Source organism: Opisthorchis viverrini, assembly GCF_000715545.1.
Source record: "Opisthorchis viverrini unplaced genomic scaffold opera_v5_172, whole genome shotgun sequence".
Classification (NCBI taxonomy): Eukaryota; Metazoa; Platyhelminthes; class Trematoda; order Opisthorchiida; family Opisthorchiidae; genus Opisthorchis; species Opisthorchis viverrini.
In genome coordinates, this window is record NW_008751831.1 from 111,021 (window position 1) to 131,248 (window position 20,228).

Consider the following 20,228-nt stretch of genomic DNA (forward strand, 5'->3'; position numbering starts at 1 on the left):
TTCACCAAGTTGGTAATGTTAAGGAGACGGCTTATGTGTTGTGACAATTACGTGATGCAGACTACTTGTTTTTGTCGTATTCTTGTTTACTTATTTCGATTGTTTGTTTGATTGTTTCAAACACTCAGAAATGTATGTTTTTGTTTCCACGGACAGGCATGGGTTAAAAAGGGGTGTTAAAATCGATATCGGCTTTAAAATTTCTGTTGTATTTAACAAATTTTAAGGTGATAACGTCACAAACTAATGTTTGAAGATATCTTCTTATCTTGTGAACAAATTGTTGGACGAGATGACGGCCGAGATGACGGTAGCTGATCAGTATTACACTTATTGGCTAAACTAACCACTACCCATTATTATTTCTTCGTAAAGTTATGACTTTTTCATATCCAGCGTATAGTTTTAACATTGCATATTTTGGCAGCCAAAAGAAAGGTCTTGAGATTCATCCACGTTGTAAGGGGAAAGTAACAGAAAGAAAGTTGTGAAAAATCCCCCCTCCCCATTTTAAGTGTTTTTTGATGATTTACAAATGCTCTACTTGTGTCTGCGGATTGAAAACGCAAAAAAACAGTTATTGTATTTATTACTTTTGCACCTTTCACGTTACGTACGTATTGTAAACCTAAAAGCCAACTTACTAAAGAGAGCGGTTACGCACTGGTGTACAAAGGCCACTGAAAACAATGGATTGGTACATATTGGTTTGTAGATTTGTTCTCACCAAGCAAACAAATCAGTTCAAAATTGAGATTTATTCCTAAGCAAAAGATACTGCAGTTTAAAACGAGGGCAAGCTAACGAGTTTTTGATTGTATCTCTTTTGTGTGCAGCTTTCCCACTGCAGCAGGAGTGCAGTTTTTAGTAGTCATTAAAATTTGGGTGGCCTGAATTGGCCAGTAGAATAAACTTATAATACTGTTTTCGTTTCTAAATGCTGCACTGTCCCCGATAAGACTGCAATACAAAAGATCAAACTAATGCCGGGGAAACTTTGATAGTAAGGCGGATATAAAAATTGGAATTAATTGCTTTCGCTGGTTGTTATGTATTAAGATAAATAGCTTCAGAACGAGCTAAATGAAGCAAACGTTCCGTTTATATTTAACCGGAGTCCTTTAGTTCGCAATAGTCTTTTTTAACCATAAGAGCACATTTTTATTGTTTGTTCTCAAAGTTGGAAAGTAGTCTCAAAAATTTTGTGTGGTCACTTGAAACAAAACATCTTCCCTGGGATACACTATGGTACCTGTGAAGAAAGTTTGAAGATTCAGCAAATAACCTTAAAAGAATTTGTCCACCTTCAGTCTGTTTATCAAGACGGCCAGGTGTCTCCTGCGGCAATGAGTCTAACGATGAAGTGAAATTTCGAATGCATTTAACCACAAGATACAGAACATTCTCCAAATATATATATATATTTCGTTAAGCCTGTTTGACCTTAATATTTCTGTATCTTCCGAGAAAACTTGAATGATGAACACAGCTGCTGAGGACAATTGCGTAAATTCTGCTTTGGTTGGTCAAACTCTAATCTAAATATGTCGATGAATAAAAGCCTTCTAAGAAGAAAAGCCCTTACAGTAACTAATTGAGTATAAAGTTTAAGGTGGAAGCCGGGTGAATGGTGTTAGAATCCAAATTATTAGTAGATTCTATCGACCAGTCATGTAGCCTATTTTAAGATCCAACGTCAGTAAATCCGCCATTTTGTTTATTCTCAGGGGCCAAGTTTTAATGACATCGAGCCCATTATGGTTTAAAAAAACCTAAAGATATTTTGTGTCGTTGTTCTGCTTAGGCTGATTTTCGTCAGTCATGGGTGTGTCCGTCGAAACCCGGACTACACTGTAGTTTAGTTGGTCAGTTTTGCTTGGATTAAGAAATACATACAAATCCAGCTTCCAAAATAACCTCAAAAGTAATGAACGAAACGGTGATTCACCAAGTAGAACTCCACGAAAATTGGAGTGTTGTTAGAAGGAGAGTAGTTAGGCCGGTGAAGTACTCCACTTAAAACACCCTTACCGGTTGTGAGTTCACCTACGTGTTGTGCAATCAAAGAGTGTATCAGTAAGCACCATGCTGTAATTACGGCCAAATTTGGTTTCCTAAACGCACAGTCAATTGGAAGACTTTCAACACAAGCACATAGTTTCACTAACTTTGAGCACTAATAAGCACTTGACAGATAGTCACTTAACTGTTAATTTTGCATGCATTTTCAGTTGTTGTTTGTCTCAAGGACAAGGCATTCATAACGCATGTATTCATACCACAGAATAAATTCAAAAGAGCAAGAGCGATCCTCAGGTTTAATGTGTAGGTGGCAAGTTAATAGCGCTTTTACAAGAAAACAACAAAATAAATTTATAATGCTTTTTGGTCCATTAGTTACATAAAAATATATTTTGTTAATATGTGATCGTCTTCAATTGCCACAGATATTTTCCAAAAATTTGGTGCAATTTATACATAAAAGCAGTACATTTCCGTCTGCTTGGATTTCATTAATACAACAAAATGTACGCAACACTAAATTTCGTCCTCATTTGTTTTCCTTAGTAATGATGGAGTGAAGCAACCTAGGTTTTGTCATAAATTTTGGTCACTGGCAGCACCCATTTTTAGTTGAACATCGTACGAATTGCACGAAATTAAGAAGAGGAGCTGGTCTGAAAAATCTCATTAAACGAAACGTGTTTGGAAATACCCCTTCGCTGAAGTTTTGAGACGGTAGAATACACTCATAGTTGGGTTGAATTTTGATTTATCTTGATTAGAGGGTTGACAAAAGTTGACTGCTAATAAGACTAACAGATGGAGCCTGTGTGCGAACCTCTGAGAGCTGTGCGCAACATTCTTATGCGTGCGTATAAATTCTCGTTTGAGCAATATCAACCAATCTCGGAGAAGGGCCTCGTCTGTGGTTGTAAACTGAGAAAAATAGTTCGCATAAAACCGTCAGATTATCCCACTATGATCCAGGTATTCGCATAACGCTCAGTTTTGTGAATTCATTTGCACCGAGTGGAATGCAGATAATATCTTTTATTGCATTGTTGGCACGATTATTCCGGTTGTTTACATATATATTTTGGTTAATCGTACTAGAATTAGCTAAAAAAAGATTTAGAATAATGATGATTTAGAATGATGGACGACTTTCCAAAACTTACCTGCCGCACAGGCTTTGAGAAAAGATTTCGTAAACTCATAGTTAAATGAAAGTTTCTTGTAAATAGAAAGACCTCGTTTTTAAAGTAAAGTGATTCCATTTGCTGATATACAAGAAAAGCAAAAACGTATGACATTTTTATCTAATCAGGATAACTTTAAATAACCAAATGACTCTTTATTCATTCTTTGTCCGATGAATCTTCGGTAATTAGCCTAGCAAAAGAAAACGTAGTACTAGCAGAAAGGACACAGAGATAAATTTTCAACAGGCTAGCTTGCACTTGATATGATAAGCAAAACGGAAGTCATCAAACAAGCATATCACGTGTAATTTTTATCAGCAACTTATCGGTCACCTTTAACAAGATCCTTACTTATGATAGTACAGGATTCTGATTAGCGGATTTTTTCCTTAGTTGTCTTTTATATTATATCCATGTTGACAATCGTATATGACCTGTGAACCATGCCGCCACAAAAAGGAAATATCTTTTAAGTAAAATTTATGCAAGTCGCAAGATGACTGCCGACCATGACGTCCACCGAGACCGTCTTGTGGGTGGATGTACAAATGCATCAACTTCAAATCCAATTTGATAGCTTGGATTCCATTTGGCGCAGGGAGCATTTAGTGCACCAAAACCAATGAATTCATTGTGTTCCAAGTTACTACGCTGTAAAACATCATCATTCACACTATTCAAAAAGGTTCAACTACCTGCTGATTTTCCTCTTAGCTATACCATCCTGTTGGTTCTCCCATAATAGTTCTCATGAAGCGGACGAACTTAGCCCCTGTAACCACCTAGGCATCTCTCCAAGAAATATGTAGCGGAAAAAGTAATGTTGCCAACCGTCAAGCTTGCTTTAAACGGAATTGCCTAACACAACGGTAACGCCAACAACACCTGGAATAAATAATGATCCCAAGTTGCCATATTGTATCATTCAAAATCAGACAAACGGAACTTACTCTGTCTGGGTGGAACTACATAAGCAACAAATCAAGCATGAAGAATCTAATTTTTGCTCATATTTGGATATGGCTCGTAGAGGATATAAAGGCTGCAAAATTACTACTGATTTGGTGGAAATCATCCTTTACTATTTGAATCAAGTTGCAGTGCGCAATGCATTGAATAAGGAAAAACGGATGGTTGCAGTTGACGCTGTTTTATAGAGACGTCGTATGCTAAACATTATCGGTTGGCTTGCGGATTGCACGAAAATCTAGGCAGTAGCGCAGCCATTGATGAGACCCTGGTGGAACTTCTGATTACAGTTGTCCTTATTGCACCAGAAACTACTTAAAAGCATTTGTGGTATTGTGTGCTCCTACTTCATCAAAACATTATGCGTCACACCAACTATCTCTACGTAACACCATGACCGCTGAAAGTTCAGAACTATTGCTCTATTCTGGGTTTTGTGTGTAAACTAAGCTGTGTACATATTATTGTAGAAATACATCTCACAGCGATGTGCCAGACAAAGAGCCGCTTACTAGCACATCAACGTCGCTATAAGACTAATTACAGTTAATCAAAGCGAGAATACATTTTTCAGTTAGGCAGTTAAACCTTTTAAACATGTTACGTATTTAACTGGCCAGTGCGTCAAAGAAACATACCAGTGCATACTTCCTCTGAAAGTTAATAATAACACAAATCTCAACAGATGAGTATCAAAATGCTTCAAAGTCCATGAGATGACAGTGCCAAAACTGTGCATCAATTTCATTTCCATGTTTGAGCCATCATCTTAGAAGCACGCAAGCTCTCAAGTGATACAAATTATTCCTCTTCCGTGTTCGTGATGAGCTGCATGTGAGTAGTCTTCAAAGGGAAAAACCAAATTGTTTCAGAAATTGTCAGACAGTTGAATGTGGCTCAACCTAACTGCTCACCGAAATAAAGGAATGTTGTGGAATATTTCAGATGGATGCGACTCCGGAAAGTTCGTCAGGGAATATCTTTGCGCTTATGCTTAACTTTGGTCCCATTTTGTTAACAAAGTTATTTTGTTGACAATCTTCTTCCAAGGTAAATTCTATGGAAGCTGTCCCTAGTTTCTACGTGTTTACTGATCGTTCATCGAACATTTGTTCTCCAATAAAAATTTCTAGTCGTAGAGAAATGTATGATGGGGATGGAACATTTAGACAGGAATCAAATTAGCCTTGGAATTAAGCCCATCTTACAAAATAAATAAGATTGACGACTTATTCAACGTCTGAACTTTTTATACAGTGCTTTGGCTATGTACCGACAGTAGTTAAGAGGTGGCTTTAAGGATCCGTGAAATTTTATTTACGTATATTGTGTTTGAAATGTGAACCTAAAAACTCAAAACAAACTGCGGTATTTCTGGTGGCCTGTAAGTAGAGGCTAAGGTAATCTCTCGACCAATTAGCTGAAATGCATTTTAAAAATCCTCTTTTCGCTAAAATTTCAATTTTGAAATTGGGAAATTTCATAATGCAGTGTTATTTGTTTGTTCTCAGAATAATTCAGCAATTGGGAGATGCACGTTTAATGGGAGTTAATTAGCAGCTTTGCTGATGGCGTGTTGTGGTATCATACAGTGCTTCCCTTCTGTCTGGGCATGCCTTATTAATAATTTGCTGCAAAACCCTGTTTTTGGTCGTATTTTCCTTAAACTAATTGCCCTTTTAAATCAACTTTGTTTGAAATGCCTTTTGGATTGGAAGTGTGAATTCGATTCATTTATCGTTATTCACATCGGTAACTCATCTACCACTAAATTTAGAGGATCGCAATTATGTAATCAATATCAGGTTTTTGTAGACAAAAGGTGTCACGATTTTGCATGACATTTGGACTCCAACCAAGGTCTATTACTACAAATAAAATCAAAGTCCATCATTGTTACGCTATGATTCCCTTTGGCACTTGTATTAACTCAGCATCCGTGCATATGTCATCTACGAATATTTCGATCCACGACCGCTCGGTTGGTATTTGAAGTTAATATTCTCAGCGATGATAAGTAAGGTGAGCCCTAATCACATTTTGGCCAGGTGGATAACATCATGTTGTCACGTGTTGCGACGACCATATTCATACTGTTTCATACCGCGTCGTATACCGCATGCAGCAATGTTTACAGTGATTACGTTTTTACTTACTGCCTGGGGAGGGGGCTGCTTTGGCAAACGGCAGAAGAATGCAAAGTCATTCAATAAGGAAATGTAACGGTTTTCTTCACTGCGCTTAGCAGCCTAGAATCAAAAGGTTTATGAACTACTGTTTGCAACCTACCACATACACAGTGACAAAATGCAAGCAGGAAAGTTCATCGTAGACAATGTTTATTGGTCCTATATAGCATTGTTAAGAAATCGGGGAAAATTAGTGAACATCTATCACCTTTTTGTTTGAGTTTTGAAACTTTTGTAATAATACGGTATGAGGGAAAAATAATGATTGAGTAATTCTGCGGGTAGCATAATAGTCCTAACAGACGATCTTTCTGAGCAAACAAAAATTCAAGATGTTGATTACCCGGGAATTTACTCAGTTGTCACTCCTGGGTTTGAGAAGTTGGAAGCAAATTTAAAATGCACGCAAAATTTAAAAAATGCCAAAATCTCTACCGTCAAATCGCTCCTCTAGTAGGACACAGTTAGAGTAGCCACTCTATTTCGGGTGTTGGTTGAGGTTGGTGAAAAGACGGGATGTGAAATTTTTCGTGCAGTACAACTGACGGATGCGGCTATAATTATTAGATGTGAGCAAAATTGTACTTCTTGGTTAATCCAGCGAGAATTTTATTTGATTTTACTCCTAAATGTTGATTTTGTAGACAATGGCCAACAGTAGTTTGATCTTGTAGGATTTTTCTTTAGTAAACATCCATGAGCGTTTTAACCTATTTACTTTAACAGCCCATTTATATTACTTCTCAGGAGCACAAATAGGATTCAAAACCAATGACATCGTCAAGCACTGGTTTTCTTACTCGATCGATCAATTTGTTATTCGCATTACCAAAAACCTATTTGACTTTCACAAGGTAACTTCGTCTACACTGAGGTACTTTTAACCGGATCTCATATGCTTCAGTACAGTTCCTTAACGGGCAACTATGGCTGCTGGAAAATGTAATCCCGGGAAATACACAGAGCTTTAAATGTGACATCTCATATTATTGTGCTAATCAAGAGTTGCACTGATCTGGAAAAATGCTCTGCTGATGCGGTAGTGAGACACTTTATCACGGCGGGCTCATTATTTGTGCAGTCAGGATATGAAATTAGCTTTACACAAGAATTTTTCATTAGTGTGCAGAGTCCAATACACCAAGATTAGACACTGTCAAATGCTAACACCTAATGCACAATGTATCTCTATCTAGCGGTATGGTGTGCTTAACGGTATACTAACTTCTACCGCTTGTCGATTCACATTTCATCTGCGAATTTTGTGATGAAATGTGACGAAAAATTATCCATTTTGTCACCATGTTGTTCTTCGCTTATAGTTTTGTTTCACAAAGGAGAACTTCAATGGAAAACACTACGCAGTCAGTTTGAAATTTAGATAGTTTATCTCGTTTTTCTTAAGACGAAAATTGCTATTTACAGGTAAACATTTCCTGTTACAGCTGAAAAATACTGTCAAAGTACTATCGTCCCAACTGTTGAATGTGATTTCCTCCACATTACAGCAACGCACCAATCACGTGACCTTATGGTGATAAAGCGTTGTCGCAAAATCGCTACACCTAGCAAACGGTTTAACTCATGTTATAAATGCATTCCAAGCCAACATGTTCATTTTCTGCTGATGGGGAATTGCTCTCTTGTACGGAAAGCATCAGGATGCGCAATAGCGCAATATTACGTGAGTAAAAATAATGCAGACAAATTTTGCACACTTACATGAAGAATCTTCATCTCCCACATAAAATTCGTCACCAACGGCAGCTACAAATTTTCAAGACGCAATAAACAACTAGATGGCTTTGCCCGATTCCTGAACAGTGGTTTATTTTTGGAACAATGTAACACATGGATGCTTTAACATCTTGCGGAAAAAAATCGTTGAAATCGCTTTTTAGTGTAGCGCATAATACGCAAGTTATGGTACTACAACGCTGTCCCGATCTTTGCCACCAAACGTACTATCCGGTAGTAATGGGCAAAAATACCATGCGGTTGTTGCAACCATCACCCTTGGGTTTGTAATATATTATTTTATATTCCATGTCGTTTCAACTTTTGTGAATACCATTGGTGTGTTTTTCTGTCACAGGAAGAATACTGGCGAATAAAGCTTTCAAAGCCTAGACACAGTACGGAGAAAAACAACTGTGGTTGTTCGGTTAGGATCGGTTTGTTCAAAAAGATCTGTTCAGCTCTTGGCGCTGGTGACAGGAAAAACACCGGGCTATCTACTCTGTATTTTGCCTCTTTTTTCCAAATGCTGTAATGCGGTTACTTTTGCCTTTTTTGTCTAAGGCTATGTAAGGATAGGCTTGAATTCAATCAAATGTAAAGTGACAGTTCTGGCATACAAGATGATGAGAGGAAAATTGTTAGCTGTCTCGGATCATGAAATAAGCTGCTCGAAAAATATGTGCACTTTGCACGATCAACAGTTCAACCGCCCACTGTTCAGAAATCATAATTAGTTCTATCTTTTTCAGTGAAGGTGACGTATATACAAGTTTGCCAGATTTTCAATAATTTATCTCTGGGGAAGTCGCATGGTATTTGGATTACGCTGTCTAACGTTTAGTTTTGCGGAAAACCTGAAAAATAAACGTCCGTATTCACGCCATCTTATAACACTTCGTATACCGTATGCAGCTATGTTTACAGTGACCACATTTTAACTTGCTGCCTGGGTAGGAGTCTACTTTGGCAAACGGTAGAAGAATGCAAAAACATTCAATAAGGAAAATGTTACGGTTTTCGTCACTGTGCTTTGCAGCTTAGGATCAAAACATTTATGAGCTACTGTTTGCAACGTATTCCATACACAGTGACAAAATGCCTGCAGGAACACCCATCGTAGGCAGTGTTCATTGGCCCTTTAGAGCGTTGTCAAATGAAGTTGAAATTGATCAACCTCTGTCACCTTTTATTTGAGTTTGGAAACTTTTGTACTAATACGGTATGAGGAAAAAATTAAAGCTTGAATACTACTGTGGGTAGCATTTTGGTCCTAACAGACGATCTCCCTGAGCTAATAAAATATTGTGGTATTACTTGCCCGGAAATTTACTCAATTATCACTCCTTATTTCAGGAATTTGGAGGCAAATTTCAAAGGCGCGAACAATTTTGACAAAAATCCTTAGTAATGGCTGATTTCGTTCAATTCCTTGGTTTTCAGAATCAACATTTACGTATACTCCTGACATTGAATCGCTTTGTTTTATATGAAGTGTCAAGAATTTTTGGCATAGTTTCATGTAAGTAAAAATAATGCGGGTAAATTTCGTATTGATTTGAATATAAAGGGGCACTCACATGCGTCTTCGTCATCTCCCATGTAAATTATGTTGCCGTTGACAGCTGCAAATGTTTTAAAATGCATTTAGCTAGATGATTTTGTGGGATTCCCGAACAATGGTTTATTCTTGGAACACTTTCACAGGTGAATAGTGTACCACTTGACAAACGGCTGAGATTCTCAACTGCACGCAAGTTTCGTACCTGCTCGCTGTCCCTCTGTTTTCACCTAGATCTGAGACCATGTACATAATTGATTGCATTTTGCCAAAATCACATTACAAACGGTAAACGTGCTCCCGGTGCGACTACTCGTGTACACATGGCTGGCTGGCCATCATTGCATATAATTGTTGGTCATTTTCTAGTAGTTTGATGCTGCCACTTTGATTCCGAGTTAGACGAGTTTGTTTCTTACTTCGATCAATTCACCCACTGCGTCTACGGTATGTCTTAATGCATATTCAAATAAGTGTAAATCTTTTACGTAGAAAGATAAATTGATTCGTAAAGTTGGAATAAAAACTGGATAATCTTCCACCTGTTGGGATGGCAAATTCTTTGCTTGTAGAACCACTAATGTGTACCCAACCGATTCGCTTTCTAAACTGAAATGGACCCTCCTTACATAATAACAAAAAACAATAAGCTTAAATTGACTTTTTTCCATGTGGCCTCAAGTTTATTTTACCTTACTCACTAATTCTTGAAACCTTGTCTGAGTGTCCGAGTCTGCAGAGCGATATTCGGATTTCACGGCACCCGGAATATAGGTTGAATCACGACACATGATGCTCCACTTTTCACAAAATTTTGTGCGTGCTTTTTCTTCATGGTCCACGCCTACAGGAGACTGTTATCGGGCATGCTGCTAAACAATACAACTTCTCTCAAATCCCGTTGACCTTTAATTGTCAGCGGTACCTGAGTTAGCTCACATGAATTTCTCATGTAAGACCACCTATCTGTATCGATATAACTAAAGTGGTAATTCGTTAAATTACCTGTGAAAATGTTTGTGTTTATATGTATACGTATTTATATCATATGCTCTTCTTATAATTACCTTTTGTGTTACTATCCAATAGGAGTACGAAACATGTATAAAAATGAATGTACTAACAAGCAGGATTCCACCACATGCCAAACATTTGCTGTTTGTGGGTCTTCATTTATTTTCAAATCATCTTTCTGGGCAGGTAAATATGGTAGAATGTTTCGCATCTAAAGAGTGCTATGATTGCAGTGAAAAAAATCTAAAACTGGACGTAAAAAAACACTAGAAAAATGCCTACCTGGTACGAAGACACCAACTAGGACTGCCCAGTAGACGAACAGTCCTAGGATTTTGTAATTCATCATGTACGGTTGTTGAACTCCTGCTTTTGCGGACCCTTTTATATGTTGGATATTTTGACAGAAATTAGGGAGTCTTAATTGGTGTTAAAATGTTCCAAATATCTGTATTAATCCATATCCACATTCATTCCATAATCTAGAAAGGGGACGTCGTTTTTACGTTACCGAAACATTGAGATTTGATGAGCCGTAAGCAGTAATCCAGAAGCCAGTCAGGACCAAATATGGGACACTAGTTTTTGGCAAACCAGTTACCAGACTAACCATCAGTAAAAAGGTCTGATAAATTTGGAGAATTACGGTAGAATACAGTTTCTAGCTTATTTTTATACAAGCGGGAAAATCTGCCATTTATGCACTTCTTTAATTCCTGGTGCATTCCGACAATAACACTTATGCTTGGTAACAATTTTGGTTTTTCCTGCCTCGCTAGACGACTGAATATCATTGCAGAAGATTTCAACCAATAGTATCAGTACGGCATGGTGAAGTGAAAACTTCTCTCATGCGAGTCGCGAACAGTTCAGCTCATACGTCTCGGAAATGGGACGTTGTTTATGCACTGAAACTACCATGAGGTCAACTGGTTTGAGATACATCACTAGATATTCGGTTTTATTTTCCTCAACCGTTTAGTGAATGAGCTAACGTGGAATACTTTGGCGTGAGCATACTCATAAATCTGGGAGTAAGTGTCGTAAGACGGGGATATACTGTCATTCAAGCTAAGAACCTTCTACTAGAAACTAGGGCAAAATGAAAACTATGCAAATGCTTAGCGCAACACATTGTTAACAAGGTCTGTTATAGATTAGTCGATAATTCCAAAGGTAACTTCACTTCTGAGAATTTCGAATAATATGTCTGTCTTTCACGCTCAGCACGGCCATAAAGTTACATTGTTTACAATGGTATTGAAAATGGAGACAGGGTGAATTTTTCACTGAATATCAAAGAAGGTAGGTGAAATTATCGCAGCCCAAAACCCGATTGCAGTCGACGGTTCTTCTAAAGATCGCTAAATTTATTGCACCATTGAGGTGCAATAAACCCGATTGCAAACTGAGAATCGAAAAGGATTCAAATTGTTCTTTTTAACGTGTGTGTGGAAGAGGTGTTCAATACCAGTCAATCAATTCTTGAGAAACGCAGGATACAAATCCTCACCAATTATTTCCTTACCAGAGTTTGGATTTACGGGCAGATTTACTCAAATTTTTATGACTTTTTCGGGGAGTCTATTTGAGAGTAAAACAGCTCACATTCAGTTTCCAAATTTAAGTGGGTATGTAGTTTTATTTCTACCTGGTTATCAAGAAATCATCAAATGCAACGGAGATGAAAATGCGCTTTGCATGGTTGAAAATGTCATGGTTCTCGGCTATCGTATGTAACACTTACTTTCAAAGTGCAACCCTCTGATGCTGCAGCTGAGTACGTTTATCGGATTTCCAGCAGACGAGGCATTACCGTTAATCAATAACACAGCGCAAAAATTTGGACAATTCTTATTTGCAACAGGCTCTCAGAAGCCACGATGTGTGAAAAAAAATTCACAGTCGACGTTAAGACAGCCCAACTCAACCCACTATCCCAAAGTCACTATTTCCACGTTTGACGACAATACCAGTTCTTCTACATGTATTGTGCTCCCGGGTTGTCTGCAAATTAAAAAAAACTCAAATGAAGAATTCTTATTTGCAACAGGCTCTCAGAAGCCACGATGTGTGAAAAAAAATTCACAGTCGACGTTAAGACAGCCCAACTCAACCCACTATCCCAAAGTCACTATTTCCACGTTTGACGACAATACCAGTTCTTCTACATGTATTGTGCTCCCGGGTTGTCTGCAAATTAAAAAAAACTTCAAATGAAGGCCCCTAAAGGCATCTTGCCAACGGAGGGGCCGCCAAAACAGCGTGATTCACTGTGTTCTTCATAGAACATGGACATTTTTTACTGTATAACATGACACCGTTTTTTAAAATTCCTAACGTATACATGCTGTCCCACTCGGTAACTTAGTTAGTTGTGGGCTTGTTTGGAGTGCAACTGTTAATTTTGAGATTTAACTTATCATACCCTTAAAAATGACTAATTTTAGGTACCTTTCACGTATCCAGATGATGGCAAATATTCTGTTGAGGTTGTCTTCATCAAATGAAATCGGCCTAAACTGAAGAGCCTTGAATCGATTCCTGACCCATTCTGTGAATATCTGCAACATGAGAATCTCTGCTTAAGGCAACGGTGAAACCAACACAACCCAACATTCTCTCTCCGAATAAACAAGCGTGAGCCCAGTGGCAAAGCCGACACACGTACATGTTCGGTGATCAACTGCTGAATCACTGAAGAACATCCCACTCGGTTCTTTTCCAAAGTACGTTAATTTCACAGCAAAAAATCTTCGCCATGGGGTATTTAGTTGCACCTTATTCGGTTGGTGTACTCCTGAGCATGGATGATCCAACTGAATACTGCAAAATTTTGCCGTGTGTAGGCGTTGCATCGACCACATAATTGCTCCCTTCCGACTAAACACAGCCTCAAAGAGATCCAAGTCAACGTGAACATCAGTTCTATTCAAGAGTTTTTTTTCTAGGACTGTGTAAGCTTTCTGAACGTTGAAATGAACTGAATATTCAATGATTTAGTTCAGATAACGGTACGCATGATGCGGACCTAGAACAGAATTCATCGATTTTCACAGATCTGTTTTGCGCACAAAAACGTACACCGAATCAAACTCCGATTACGGTCAGTGTCAAGCAAGATGAAGCCTGTTTACAAATGATCAACTTTCTAAGATTACTTTGCATCTGGAGTCATATCGCCAACAATTCGAACAGTTGTCGAAATGACCTACTTACCGACAAATTTGATATGACGTTCTGATTGAATTTTATCCTGATCAAGGGAGTGAACCAAGTTTTGCCACAATCTACAACAAGTTTTAGTGTGTACGCCGCTGAATGCCCACACAAGATACCCCAAACTTTTCGTCCAGATTGGTCAACACGGGAACGTAGCAAACCAAGTTTCGGTTGAATCACTACACACTCAATCTAGTCACACTACAGTACAGAAAGCGATATATTGCACTTAATTCATCGAGTCTGGCAAAATCGCTGGAATTTTGCGTAAACTCAAAGCTTGCTGCTGCCGGGGTGATATCCATCTGTCCTCGCAATCGCAATTTCAAGAGCGATTCTTATGGACTCCCGGGCTCTAATCTCTGGCAAAAGATTGCCGAAAATGTGATAAAGGATTGATCTTAGTTCTCCGAGTTTCCAGTAATGTTGTTACTGAAATCACTGTCTAACAGCGAACATCTGCTTTTCCCACTACTAAATGAACGTTTCTCTCAGCAAATGCATTTCTGTCCATTACGTTGTAAAATACCCGAGGTGTTTCAAATTAATTCAGCACCATACACAAGGAGGAGTGATTATTTTCTATCCCACTGTTCTGATGGTAGTGCGGAATTCTTAATAGTATACCTCAATATTCTGCTGTTCATCGCTTTCCCGCAGCAGCTAATTGCGTAAATGTAAAACCAGGCTTTTTTGAGAAATTTTTCACTGGCACATGTTATCAGCCAGTTTTACTGTAAACTTCTCTGCTGATGGCTAAATTAGATTGACTATAATGCTTTACTTGTATCTTTTTGGGAAAACGAGTACCTCAAAGGCATAGACGCAGCAGTTATCCTTTTTAGATCATTTTTTCACTATAAAATTACAAGTTACAGCCGCTTGTAACTTTGTGCCATATTTACGGTCTACTTTAGATACTGTCAATCACGCGATCTGTTCGAATTCGCTGATATCCGCCCTGGAAACTGACATTTTTCTATGGAATTCTTCCAATGAAGCTTATCAGAAAAGCTTTGGTGAAACGGAAATTTACTGGATAAGAAATTGCGCTTAATTTTTATAGATGATAAAAACATTTGGTCAATATATTAAAAAGGAATTGCCTATGACGTCTAACCATTGGTCTCTCACAGTCGTGTCATTCATTTACCAATTAAGTTGTCCTAAAAAACGTAAACCATGCAAGAGCACTGACCCAAATTCAGTTTCAAATCGACTGCTTAGTTGACGGCACGGTCTTTACTTTTGGAAACTCCATGTCGTATCCTAGGTAAAGTGCTCAAGTAAAGCATAAGACCATAGGGAGGATGAGTTCATATGGAGTGTAGAGTATCTCCCTATCGTACCCAAAGTGAATTAGGGTAAACTAGCTGAAAACCGGGCTGCTTAATCCTTATACTTGTTCTTGGTAACGTTGATGACGTGCGGCTAATGCGATCTGTGAACTTTTCATTCATTGGTAAATCAACTGAACTACTGCACATGCGTGAAGCGAACATTTATTGTGAACATATAACTTAAAGGATTACAGGAAGCAAGGTTTCACCCAAAAGTTCGTGTATTTTCCCTTTCTAAGATCTGGCCCTCTCAAAAATACGTGTCATCTTCGCGTATACCTGGCTAAGCTGGAGTCCAAATTGCTGACAATGACCCACTTTCAATGGAAGTTGAAGTTTGAAGCTTTCACCAACCAGTCTCTAGCAAAACAAAGTACACTCCTCAGTAACATCCCAGAACAATTTTTATAAGTACATCAACAAAGCACATTATTACACGTGCAAGATACTGGCAAAATCCTCAGTGGACAATCTAGCTTGCCATTACCATGTGGAAAAAATCTTTCTGTCCTCCACTATCCAGGTGGATGTTTGGGAATACCAAGGTGAATGCAATGTGATTGCGAAGAACAAAAAGCAAAAACACATGGAGTTTGGAGGATGGGTGTTGCCCTCACCTGGGTGCTAAAGAACATAACTTTTCTTGTTCCTTTGTACATGTTGATGCTGTTATGTGGCATGTTACAGTGATCAAAACGTTGCACGATTAAATAAACAGTCGGGTCATCTAAAATTGGCTGCTAGTGCGGTAACAAAATACCGAATGTCTAAACGTCTGGGACTACACAACTGAAACAAAATGATTCAGTATTTTCGCTTCCTGACTGTCAGATTGCAGACGAAGAAGCGAGAGCACTTATTAAACGATCCTTGTATATTATGTCTGTGAAGGTCATTTTGTCTCTGACAGACTATCAGTCATCAAAGCACGAAGCTGAGGGTAACCTAGTCCATGGTGCAGAATGATCAAAGTCTACGTATCCCTGGTGTTACCTGGTCATCGCCAAAATAGCAGTCGTATCAAAAATTACATTGTGTGATGAACTTGAGTGATGCTCTACTCATTACTCTATTCACTATGCTCTTGTTTTAATATTCCAAGTGCTGTACACATACATCAGCTTGAATTCAGACGTGCTACTTGTTAGGGAGTGCAGAATTTTGAATTTTCAGTTCGTTTGGTTATACCGATATATGTACTGAACTCGATTCCTGTATTTTTGCGTTGCGATTCGAGCAATTCATCATGCCTACCCAAATGAAATTATTTAAAGTTAATTCAACTGCTCGAGATGTAGAGGACTCTTTGCAACGATCTGGCATGTGGTGTCTAACAAAAAATACAATATAGATGATAAGAAACTCCCGAAACATTTTCTACATTTTGTTGGCAAGGGGGAATATACATTGATCAAGAACGTAGTATATTCTGAATCTCCAACTTTTTATGATGCATTGAAAAAAAGTACTGCAACACTTCGTACCAACTATCTGCTCGTAGCCGAAAGAGCTAGGTTCGGTATGTTGATCCGCTTCCTTTCTCAACCGGTTTGTGATTTTGTATTACAGTTGGAGACACAGACAGTCAAGTGTAGCTACGATACCCAACTAGTAGACCAACTGTGTGATAGGCTCAGCGGCGCTATTCAGTTGCCCGAATTACAACAGAAGCTGCTACTCTGTCCATATCAAAGCTATTCAGAAAACATATGAACAGTGTAAAACTGTGAAGCATGTAACGAAGACTGATGAAGCATTGTTGTTGATTTATTCCCAAGGATGTAATAAGCAATAAATTCAAACCTTAAACAAAGTTTCGTGCTTCGAATTCATCAGTACGTCGCTTCACAGATTGTATTACATTTCAGTTATTCTAAAATTTGAAAATGATAATTTTATGAACGGAATCATTGCAGATATTCATTCTTTCACAGGCAAACGAAGTGTTTTATCTGCGGAAAAACGATTGACACTCTACTTTTCCTTAAGTCTAAAAAAGTGTCACTTATCTTTTGATCCAAATACTGACGTGAATGCATCATTTAAAGACATCTTTAAACTTTTTCTATTTATTTTGCTTCAAAATTTTCACACCTTTTTAAAATCTTGATATTCGTTTCTGATCAAAAACATTATCTCATTGTTGACACTGGTAGTGTTGAATCTATTATTCCACAGCCAGACCTAACTGTATTTTACGTCGGTGTTGTGATAGTGCTTACAGATGCTAATATCCGCGGTATCACTGAATATTTTGTACCTCTAGTTGGCAGTTGTACGAGTCCCGTGAAATTGCTCCAAGAGAGGCCTGTCAATTGTATTTTTTTAGTTTCAACCTCAGGATCATTGATTATCGGACTCGAAGTTCTGCGCCCTTACTGACTGCTGTCAATGAGAATGAACTCAAACAACTGACTCCTATATGTTCTAAGCCTACAGGTGGCATGTAAATACCCAAGGTGAAACTCGAAGTTACAGGGGATCCTATATTTCTCAAGAGACTAATCATTCCATTTGGCTTACGGGAACCTGTAAGCCAAACAATAAATCCAATGTGTGAGAAAGGAATACTGACTCCTGTCGAATCGTCAAAGTGGGTAACTCCGGGAGTCACGCCACCAAAGGCCGATTAAATTACTCCGAGTATTTGTGGGGACTACCGACTAGCGCTAAATTCGCAGTTACTACAACGTATATGCACTACAGAGGAGCCCGAAGTTGTACTGTATCGTTTATTAGATTCAAGTATTTTTCCAAAAATGATCTAAACGTTGTCTTTCTTCAAATGCGGCTGGACAAATCCCCTAGTACTCTTACCGTGGTCAACACACCTTTTGGGTTATTCCGATACAATTTCCTTCCCTTCGGTATGAATGTTTTACCAGCCGTTTTCAACAAGTTATGAATACTATTACAGAAGATTCGGAGGGTGATGAGACGTACCAGAACGATGCCATAGTGTACGCTGCTGATGAGGCTGCCCATGACAAGCGTCTGTTGCCTCCCCCAAAGCGATGTTCTGAGATCAGTGTAGCCATTCACCCTGACGAATGCACTTTTGGTGTTCCATCATTTTCCTACCTTGGCTACATTGTGGATGGCAGTGGTTTTAAACCCGAAACAAACCGACTATCTCTCTTGGTAAATGCGACATCACCAACCAATCTACAAGAACTGAGTTCTGTTCTGGGAGCACTTCAGTATTATTCCCGTTTTATTCCTAATTTTACTAAACATGCAAGTTGCTTGTTTGATGCCATATCTGCCAATCAATTTTCTTGGCCCTTTAACCGTGAAAGGATGTTGCGCTCATTGCTTGGTCATCAAAGTTCACCTGCTTTGAAACAATTTTCCACCAAACATCATTCGACCATCGTTACCGATGCTTCCACCGCTGGAACAGGAGCAATCCTTGAACAGTGTGGTAGGCCAGTGATCTGCGTTTCCCGTCGGCTTTCAAAAGCTGAACGTGGATATTCTCAGACTCAACGAGAAGCGGTATATTGGGCTGTCAAACGTCTCCAAATGTATCTTTTGGATCAAACTTCAAGTTCAAACTTAAAATTGTTACATTAACCTACAAAATCCCTAGCGGAGTCATCCGCCGCTGTGGTGCAATGGTGGATTATTGCACTGAGTTCGTACACCTACACGATTGTTCATAGTAGGGCAAAAATGATTCCCCATGCCGATTTCTTGTCAAGAATTTCATCATGCGACTCTGATTCAAACAATTTAGACTGTTTGTTGATCCGACCAGTCAAGTGGGATGCGCTTGTGGCCGATGCTGGAGACATATTGCTCCCATTTTTTTGCTCCGCAGCGCGGCTAGAAACAGCGAGAGCGACGTCGATTTCCTGCATTTTACTGTCGCTGCGAAAATTTGTCAGTTACTCCGGATGGTTTGTCTTGCTTTGAGGAGATATCATCACACCGACTCAGCGAGCGGCTGTTACTTCCTATTTGTACTCTGGTCACCTGAATGTTGAAATAGCAAAATATCTTGCACGCTTGTCATGCTGAAGCCAAAACTAGATGCTGAAATCACGTATATTGCTGAAATTGTGTTGAATGAGTACATAAGGTCCATAACAAATCTTCATAGCGGTATCCGTGGCGAGTTACTTGTGAAGCATTCCAACGAGTTCACGCCGACCACTGCGGTCCTTTCTTCGGTAAATACTACGCTTTGATTGTTGTTGACGCTGGCCTGAAGTTTTTCTAACTATTTCTCTAAGGGCTGAGTACACACAACAAGCATTGAGGAAAGTATTCAACCATTAATATGTACCAGCTGCTTTGGTCACGGCACAATTCTCTGTTAAGTCCTTCGACCAATGGTTAAAAGGCCTTGGATGTCGACAATTGTTTACTCCTCCACAACATCCCCAGTGGAATGGGCCTGCTGAGAATTTTGTCCGAACACTAAAATATGTCATTACTTCATTCTCTCCTATGACTTTTGTGGAGTTGGGGGATTGATANGACCGTGGGATTGATAATTTTCTAATGCAATACATGAATGCCGTTCATTCCGTTACTGGGAAGAGTTCTGCGCCTCTATTTAAATCTCGTTTGTTACGTACAAGTCTTGACTGTGCCAAAACGACTGCCGTTACGTTTTTCAGGAGCAGTGATGTACAGCCTGCCACGGAAATAATACTTTCATCAAATGGCAAACGTAAATTTTTGATTTGGATGATCTCTGTAGTCACCGGAGACACACTGATCAGGTTGAGTTCAATACCGGAGGTCAGTCTGCTAATGGCAACCCCGCTGTTTCAAATACTAATGACTTCTCTGTAGATGGTCTTATTGAATCCGAACAGACCGTTATCTCTGAAGAATATGCTACCTGCGAATAATCTGACGTTTCCAGTCCGGGAAGGCCCGAAATACTGTGATGAAGACCACCACTGAATTATAAACATCCATACGCTCATTCAAGGTGTGTCGGATGTGATGAACATGATTGATGCTCTGTTCACTG

At 38.9% G+C, this 20,228-nt stretch overlaps 1 protein-coding gene across 1 annotated transcript in view; it reads left to right on the forward strand.

Annotated features, from left to right (window-relative positions):
* The window catches only part of T265_07521 (hypothetical protein), a gene marked incomplete at both ends in the record, with an annotated part of 58,428 nt that extends 40,740 nt beyond the window's left edge, over positions 1-17,688 (forward strand). The window contains one exon of the mRNA XM_009173066.1: positions 17,580-17,688. Coding sequence (XP_009171330.1) covers positions 17,580-17,688 — 109 coding nt within the window. The remainder of the gene's footprint in view (positions 1-17,579) is intronic.
* Positions 17,689-20,228: the final 2,540 nt, after the last annotated feature.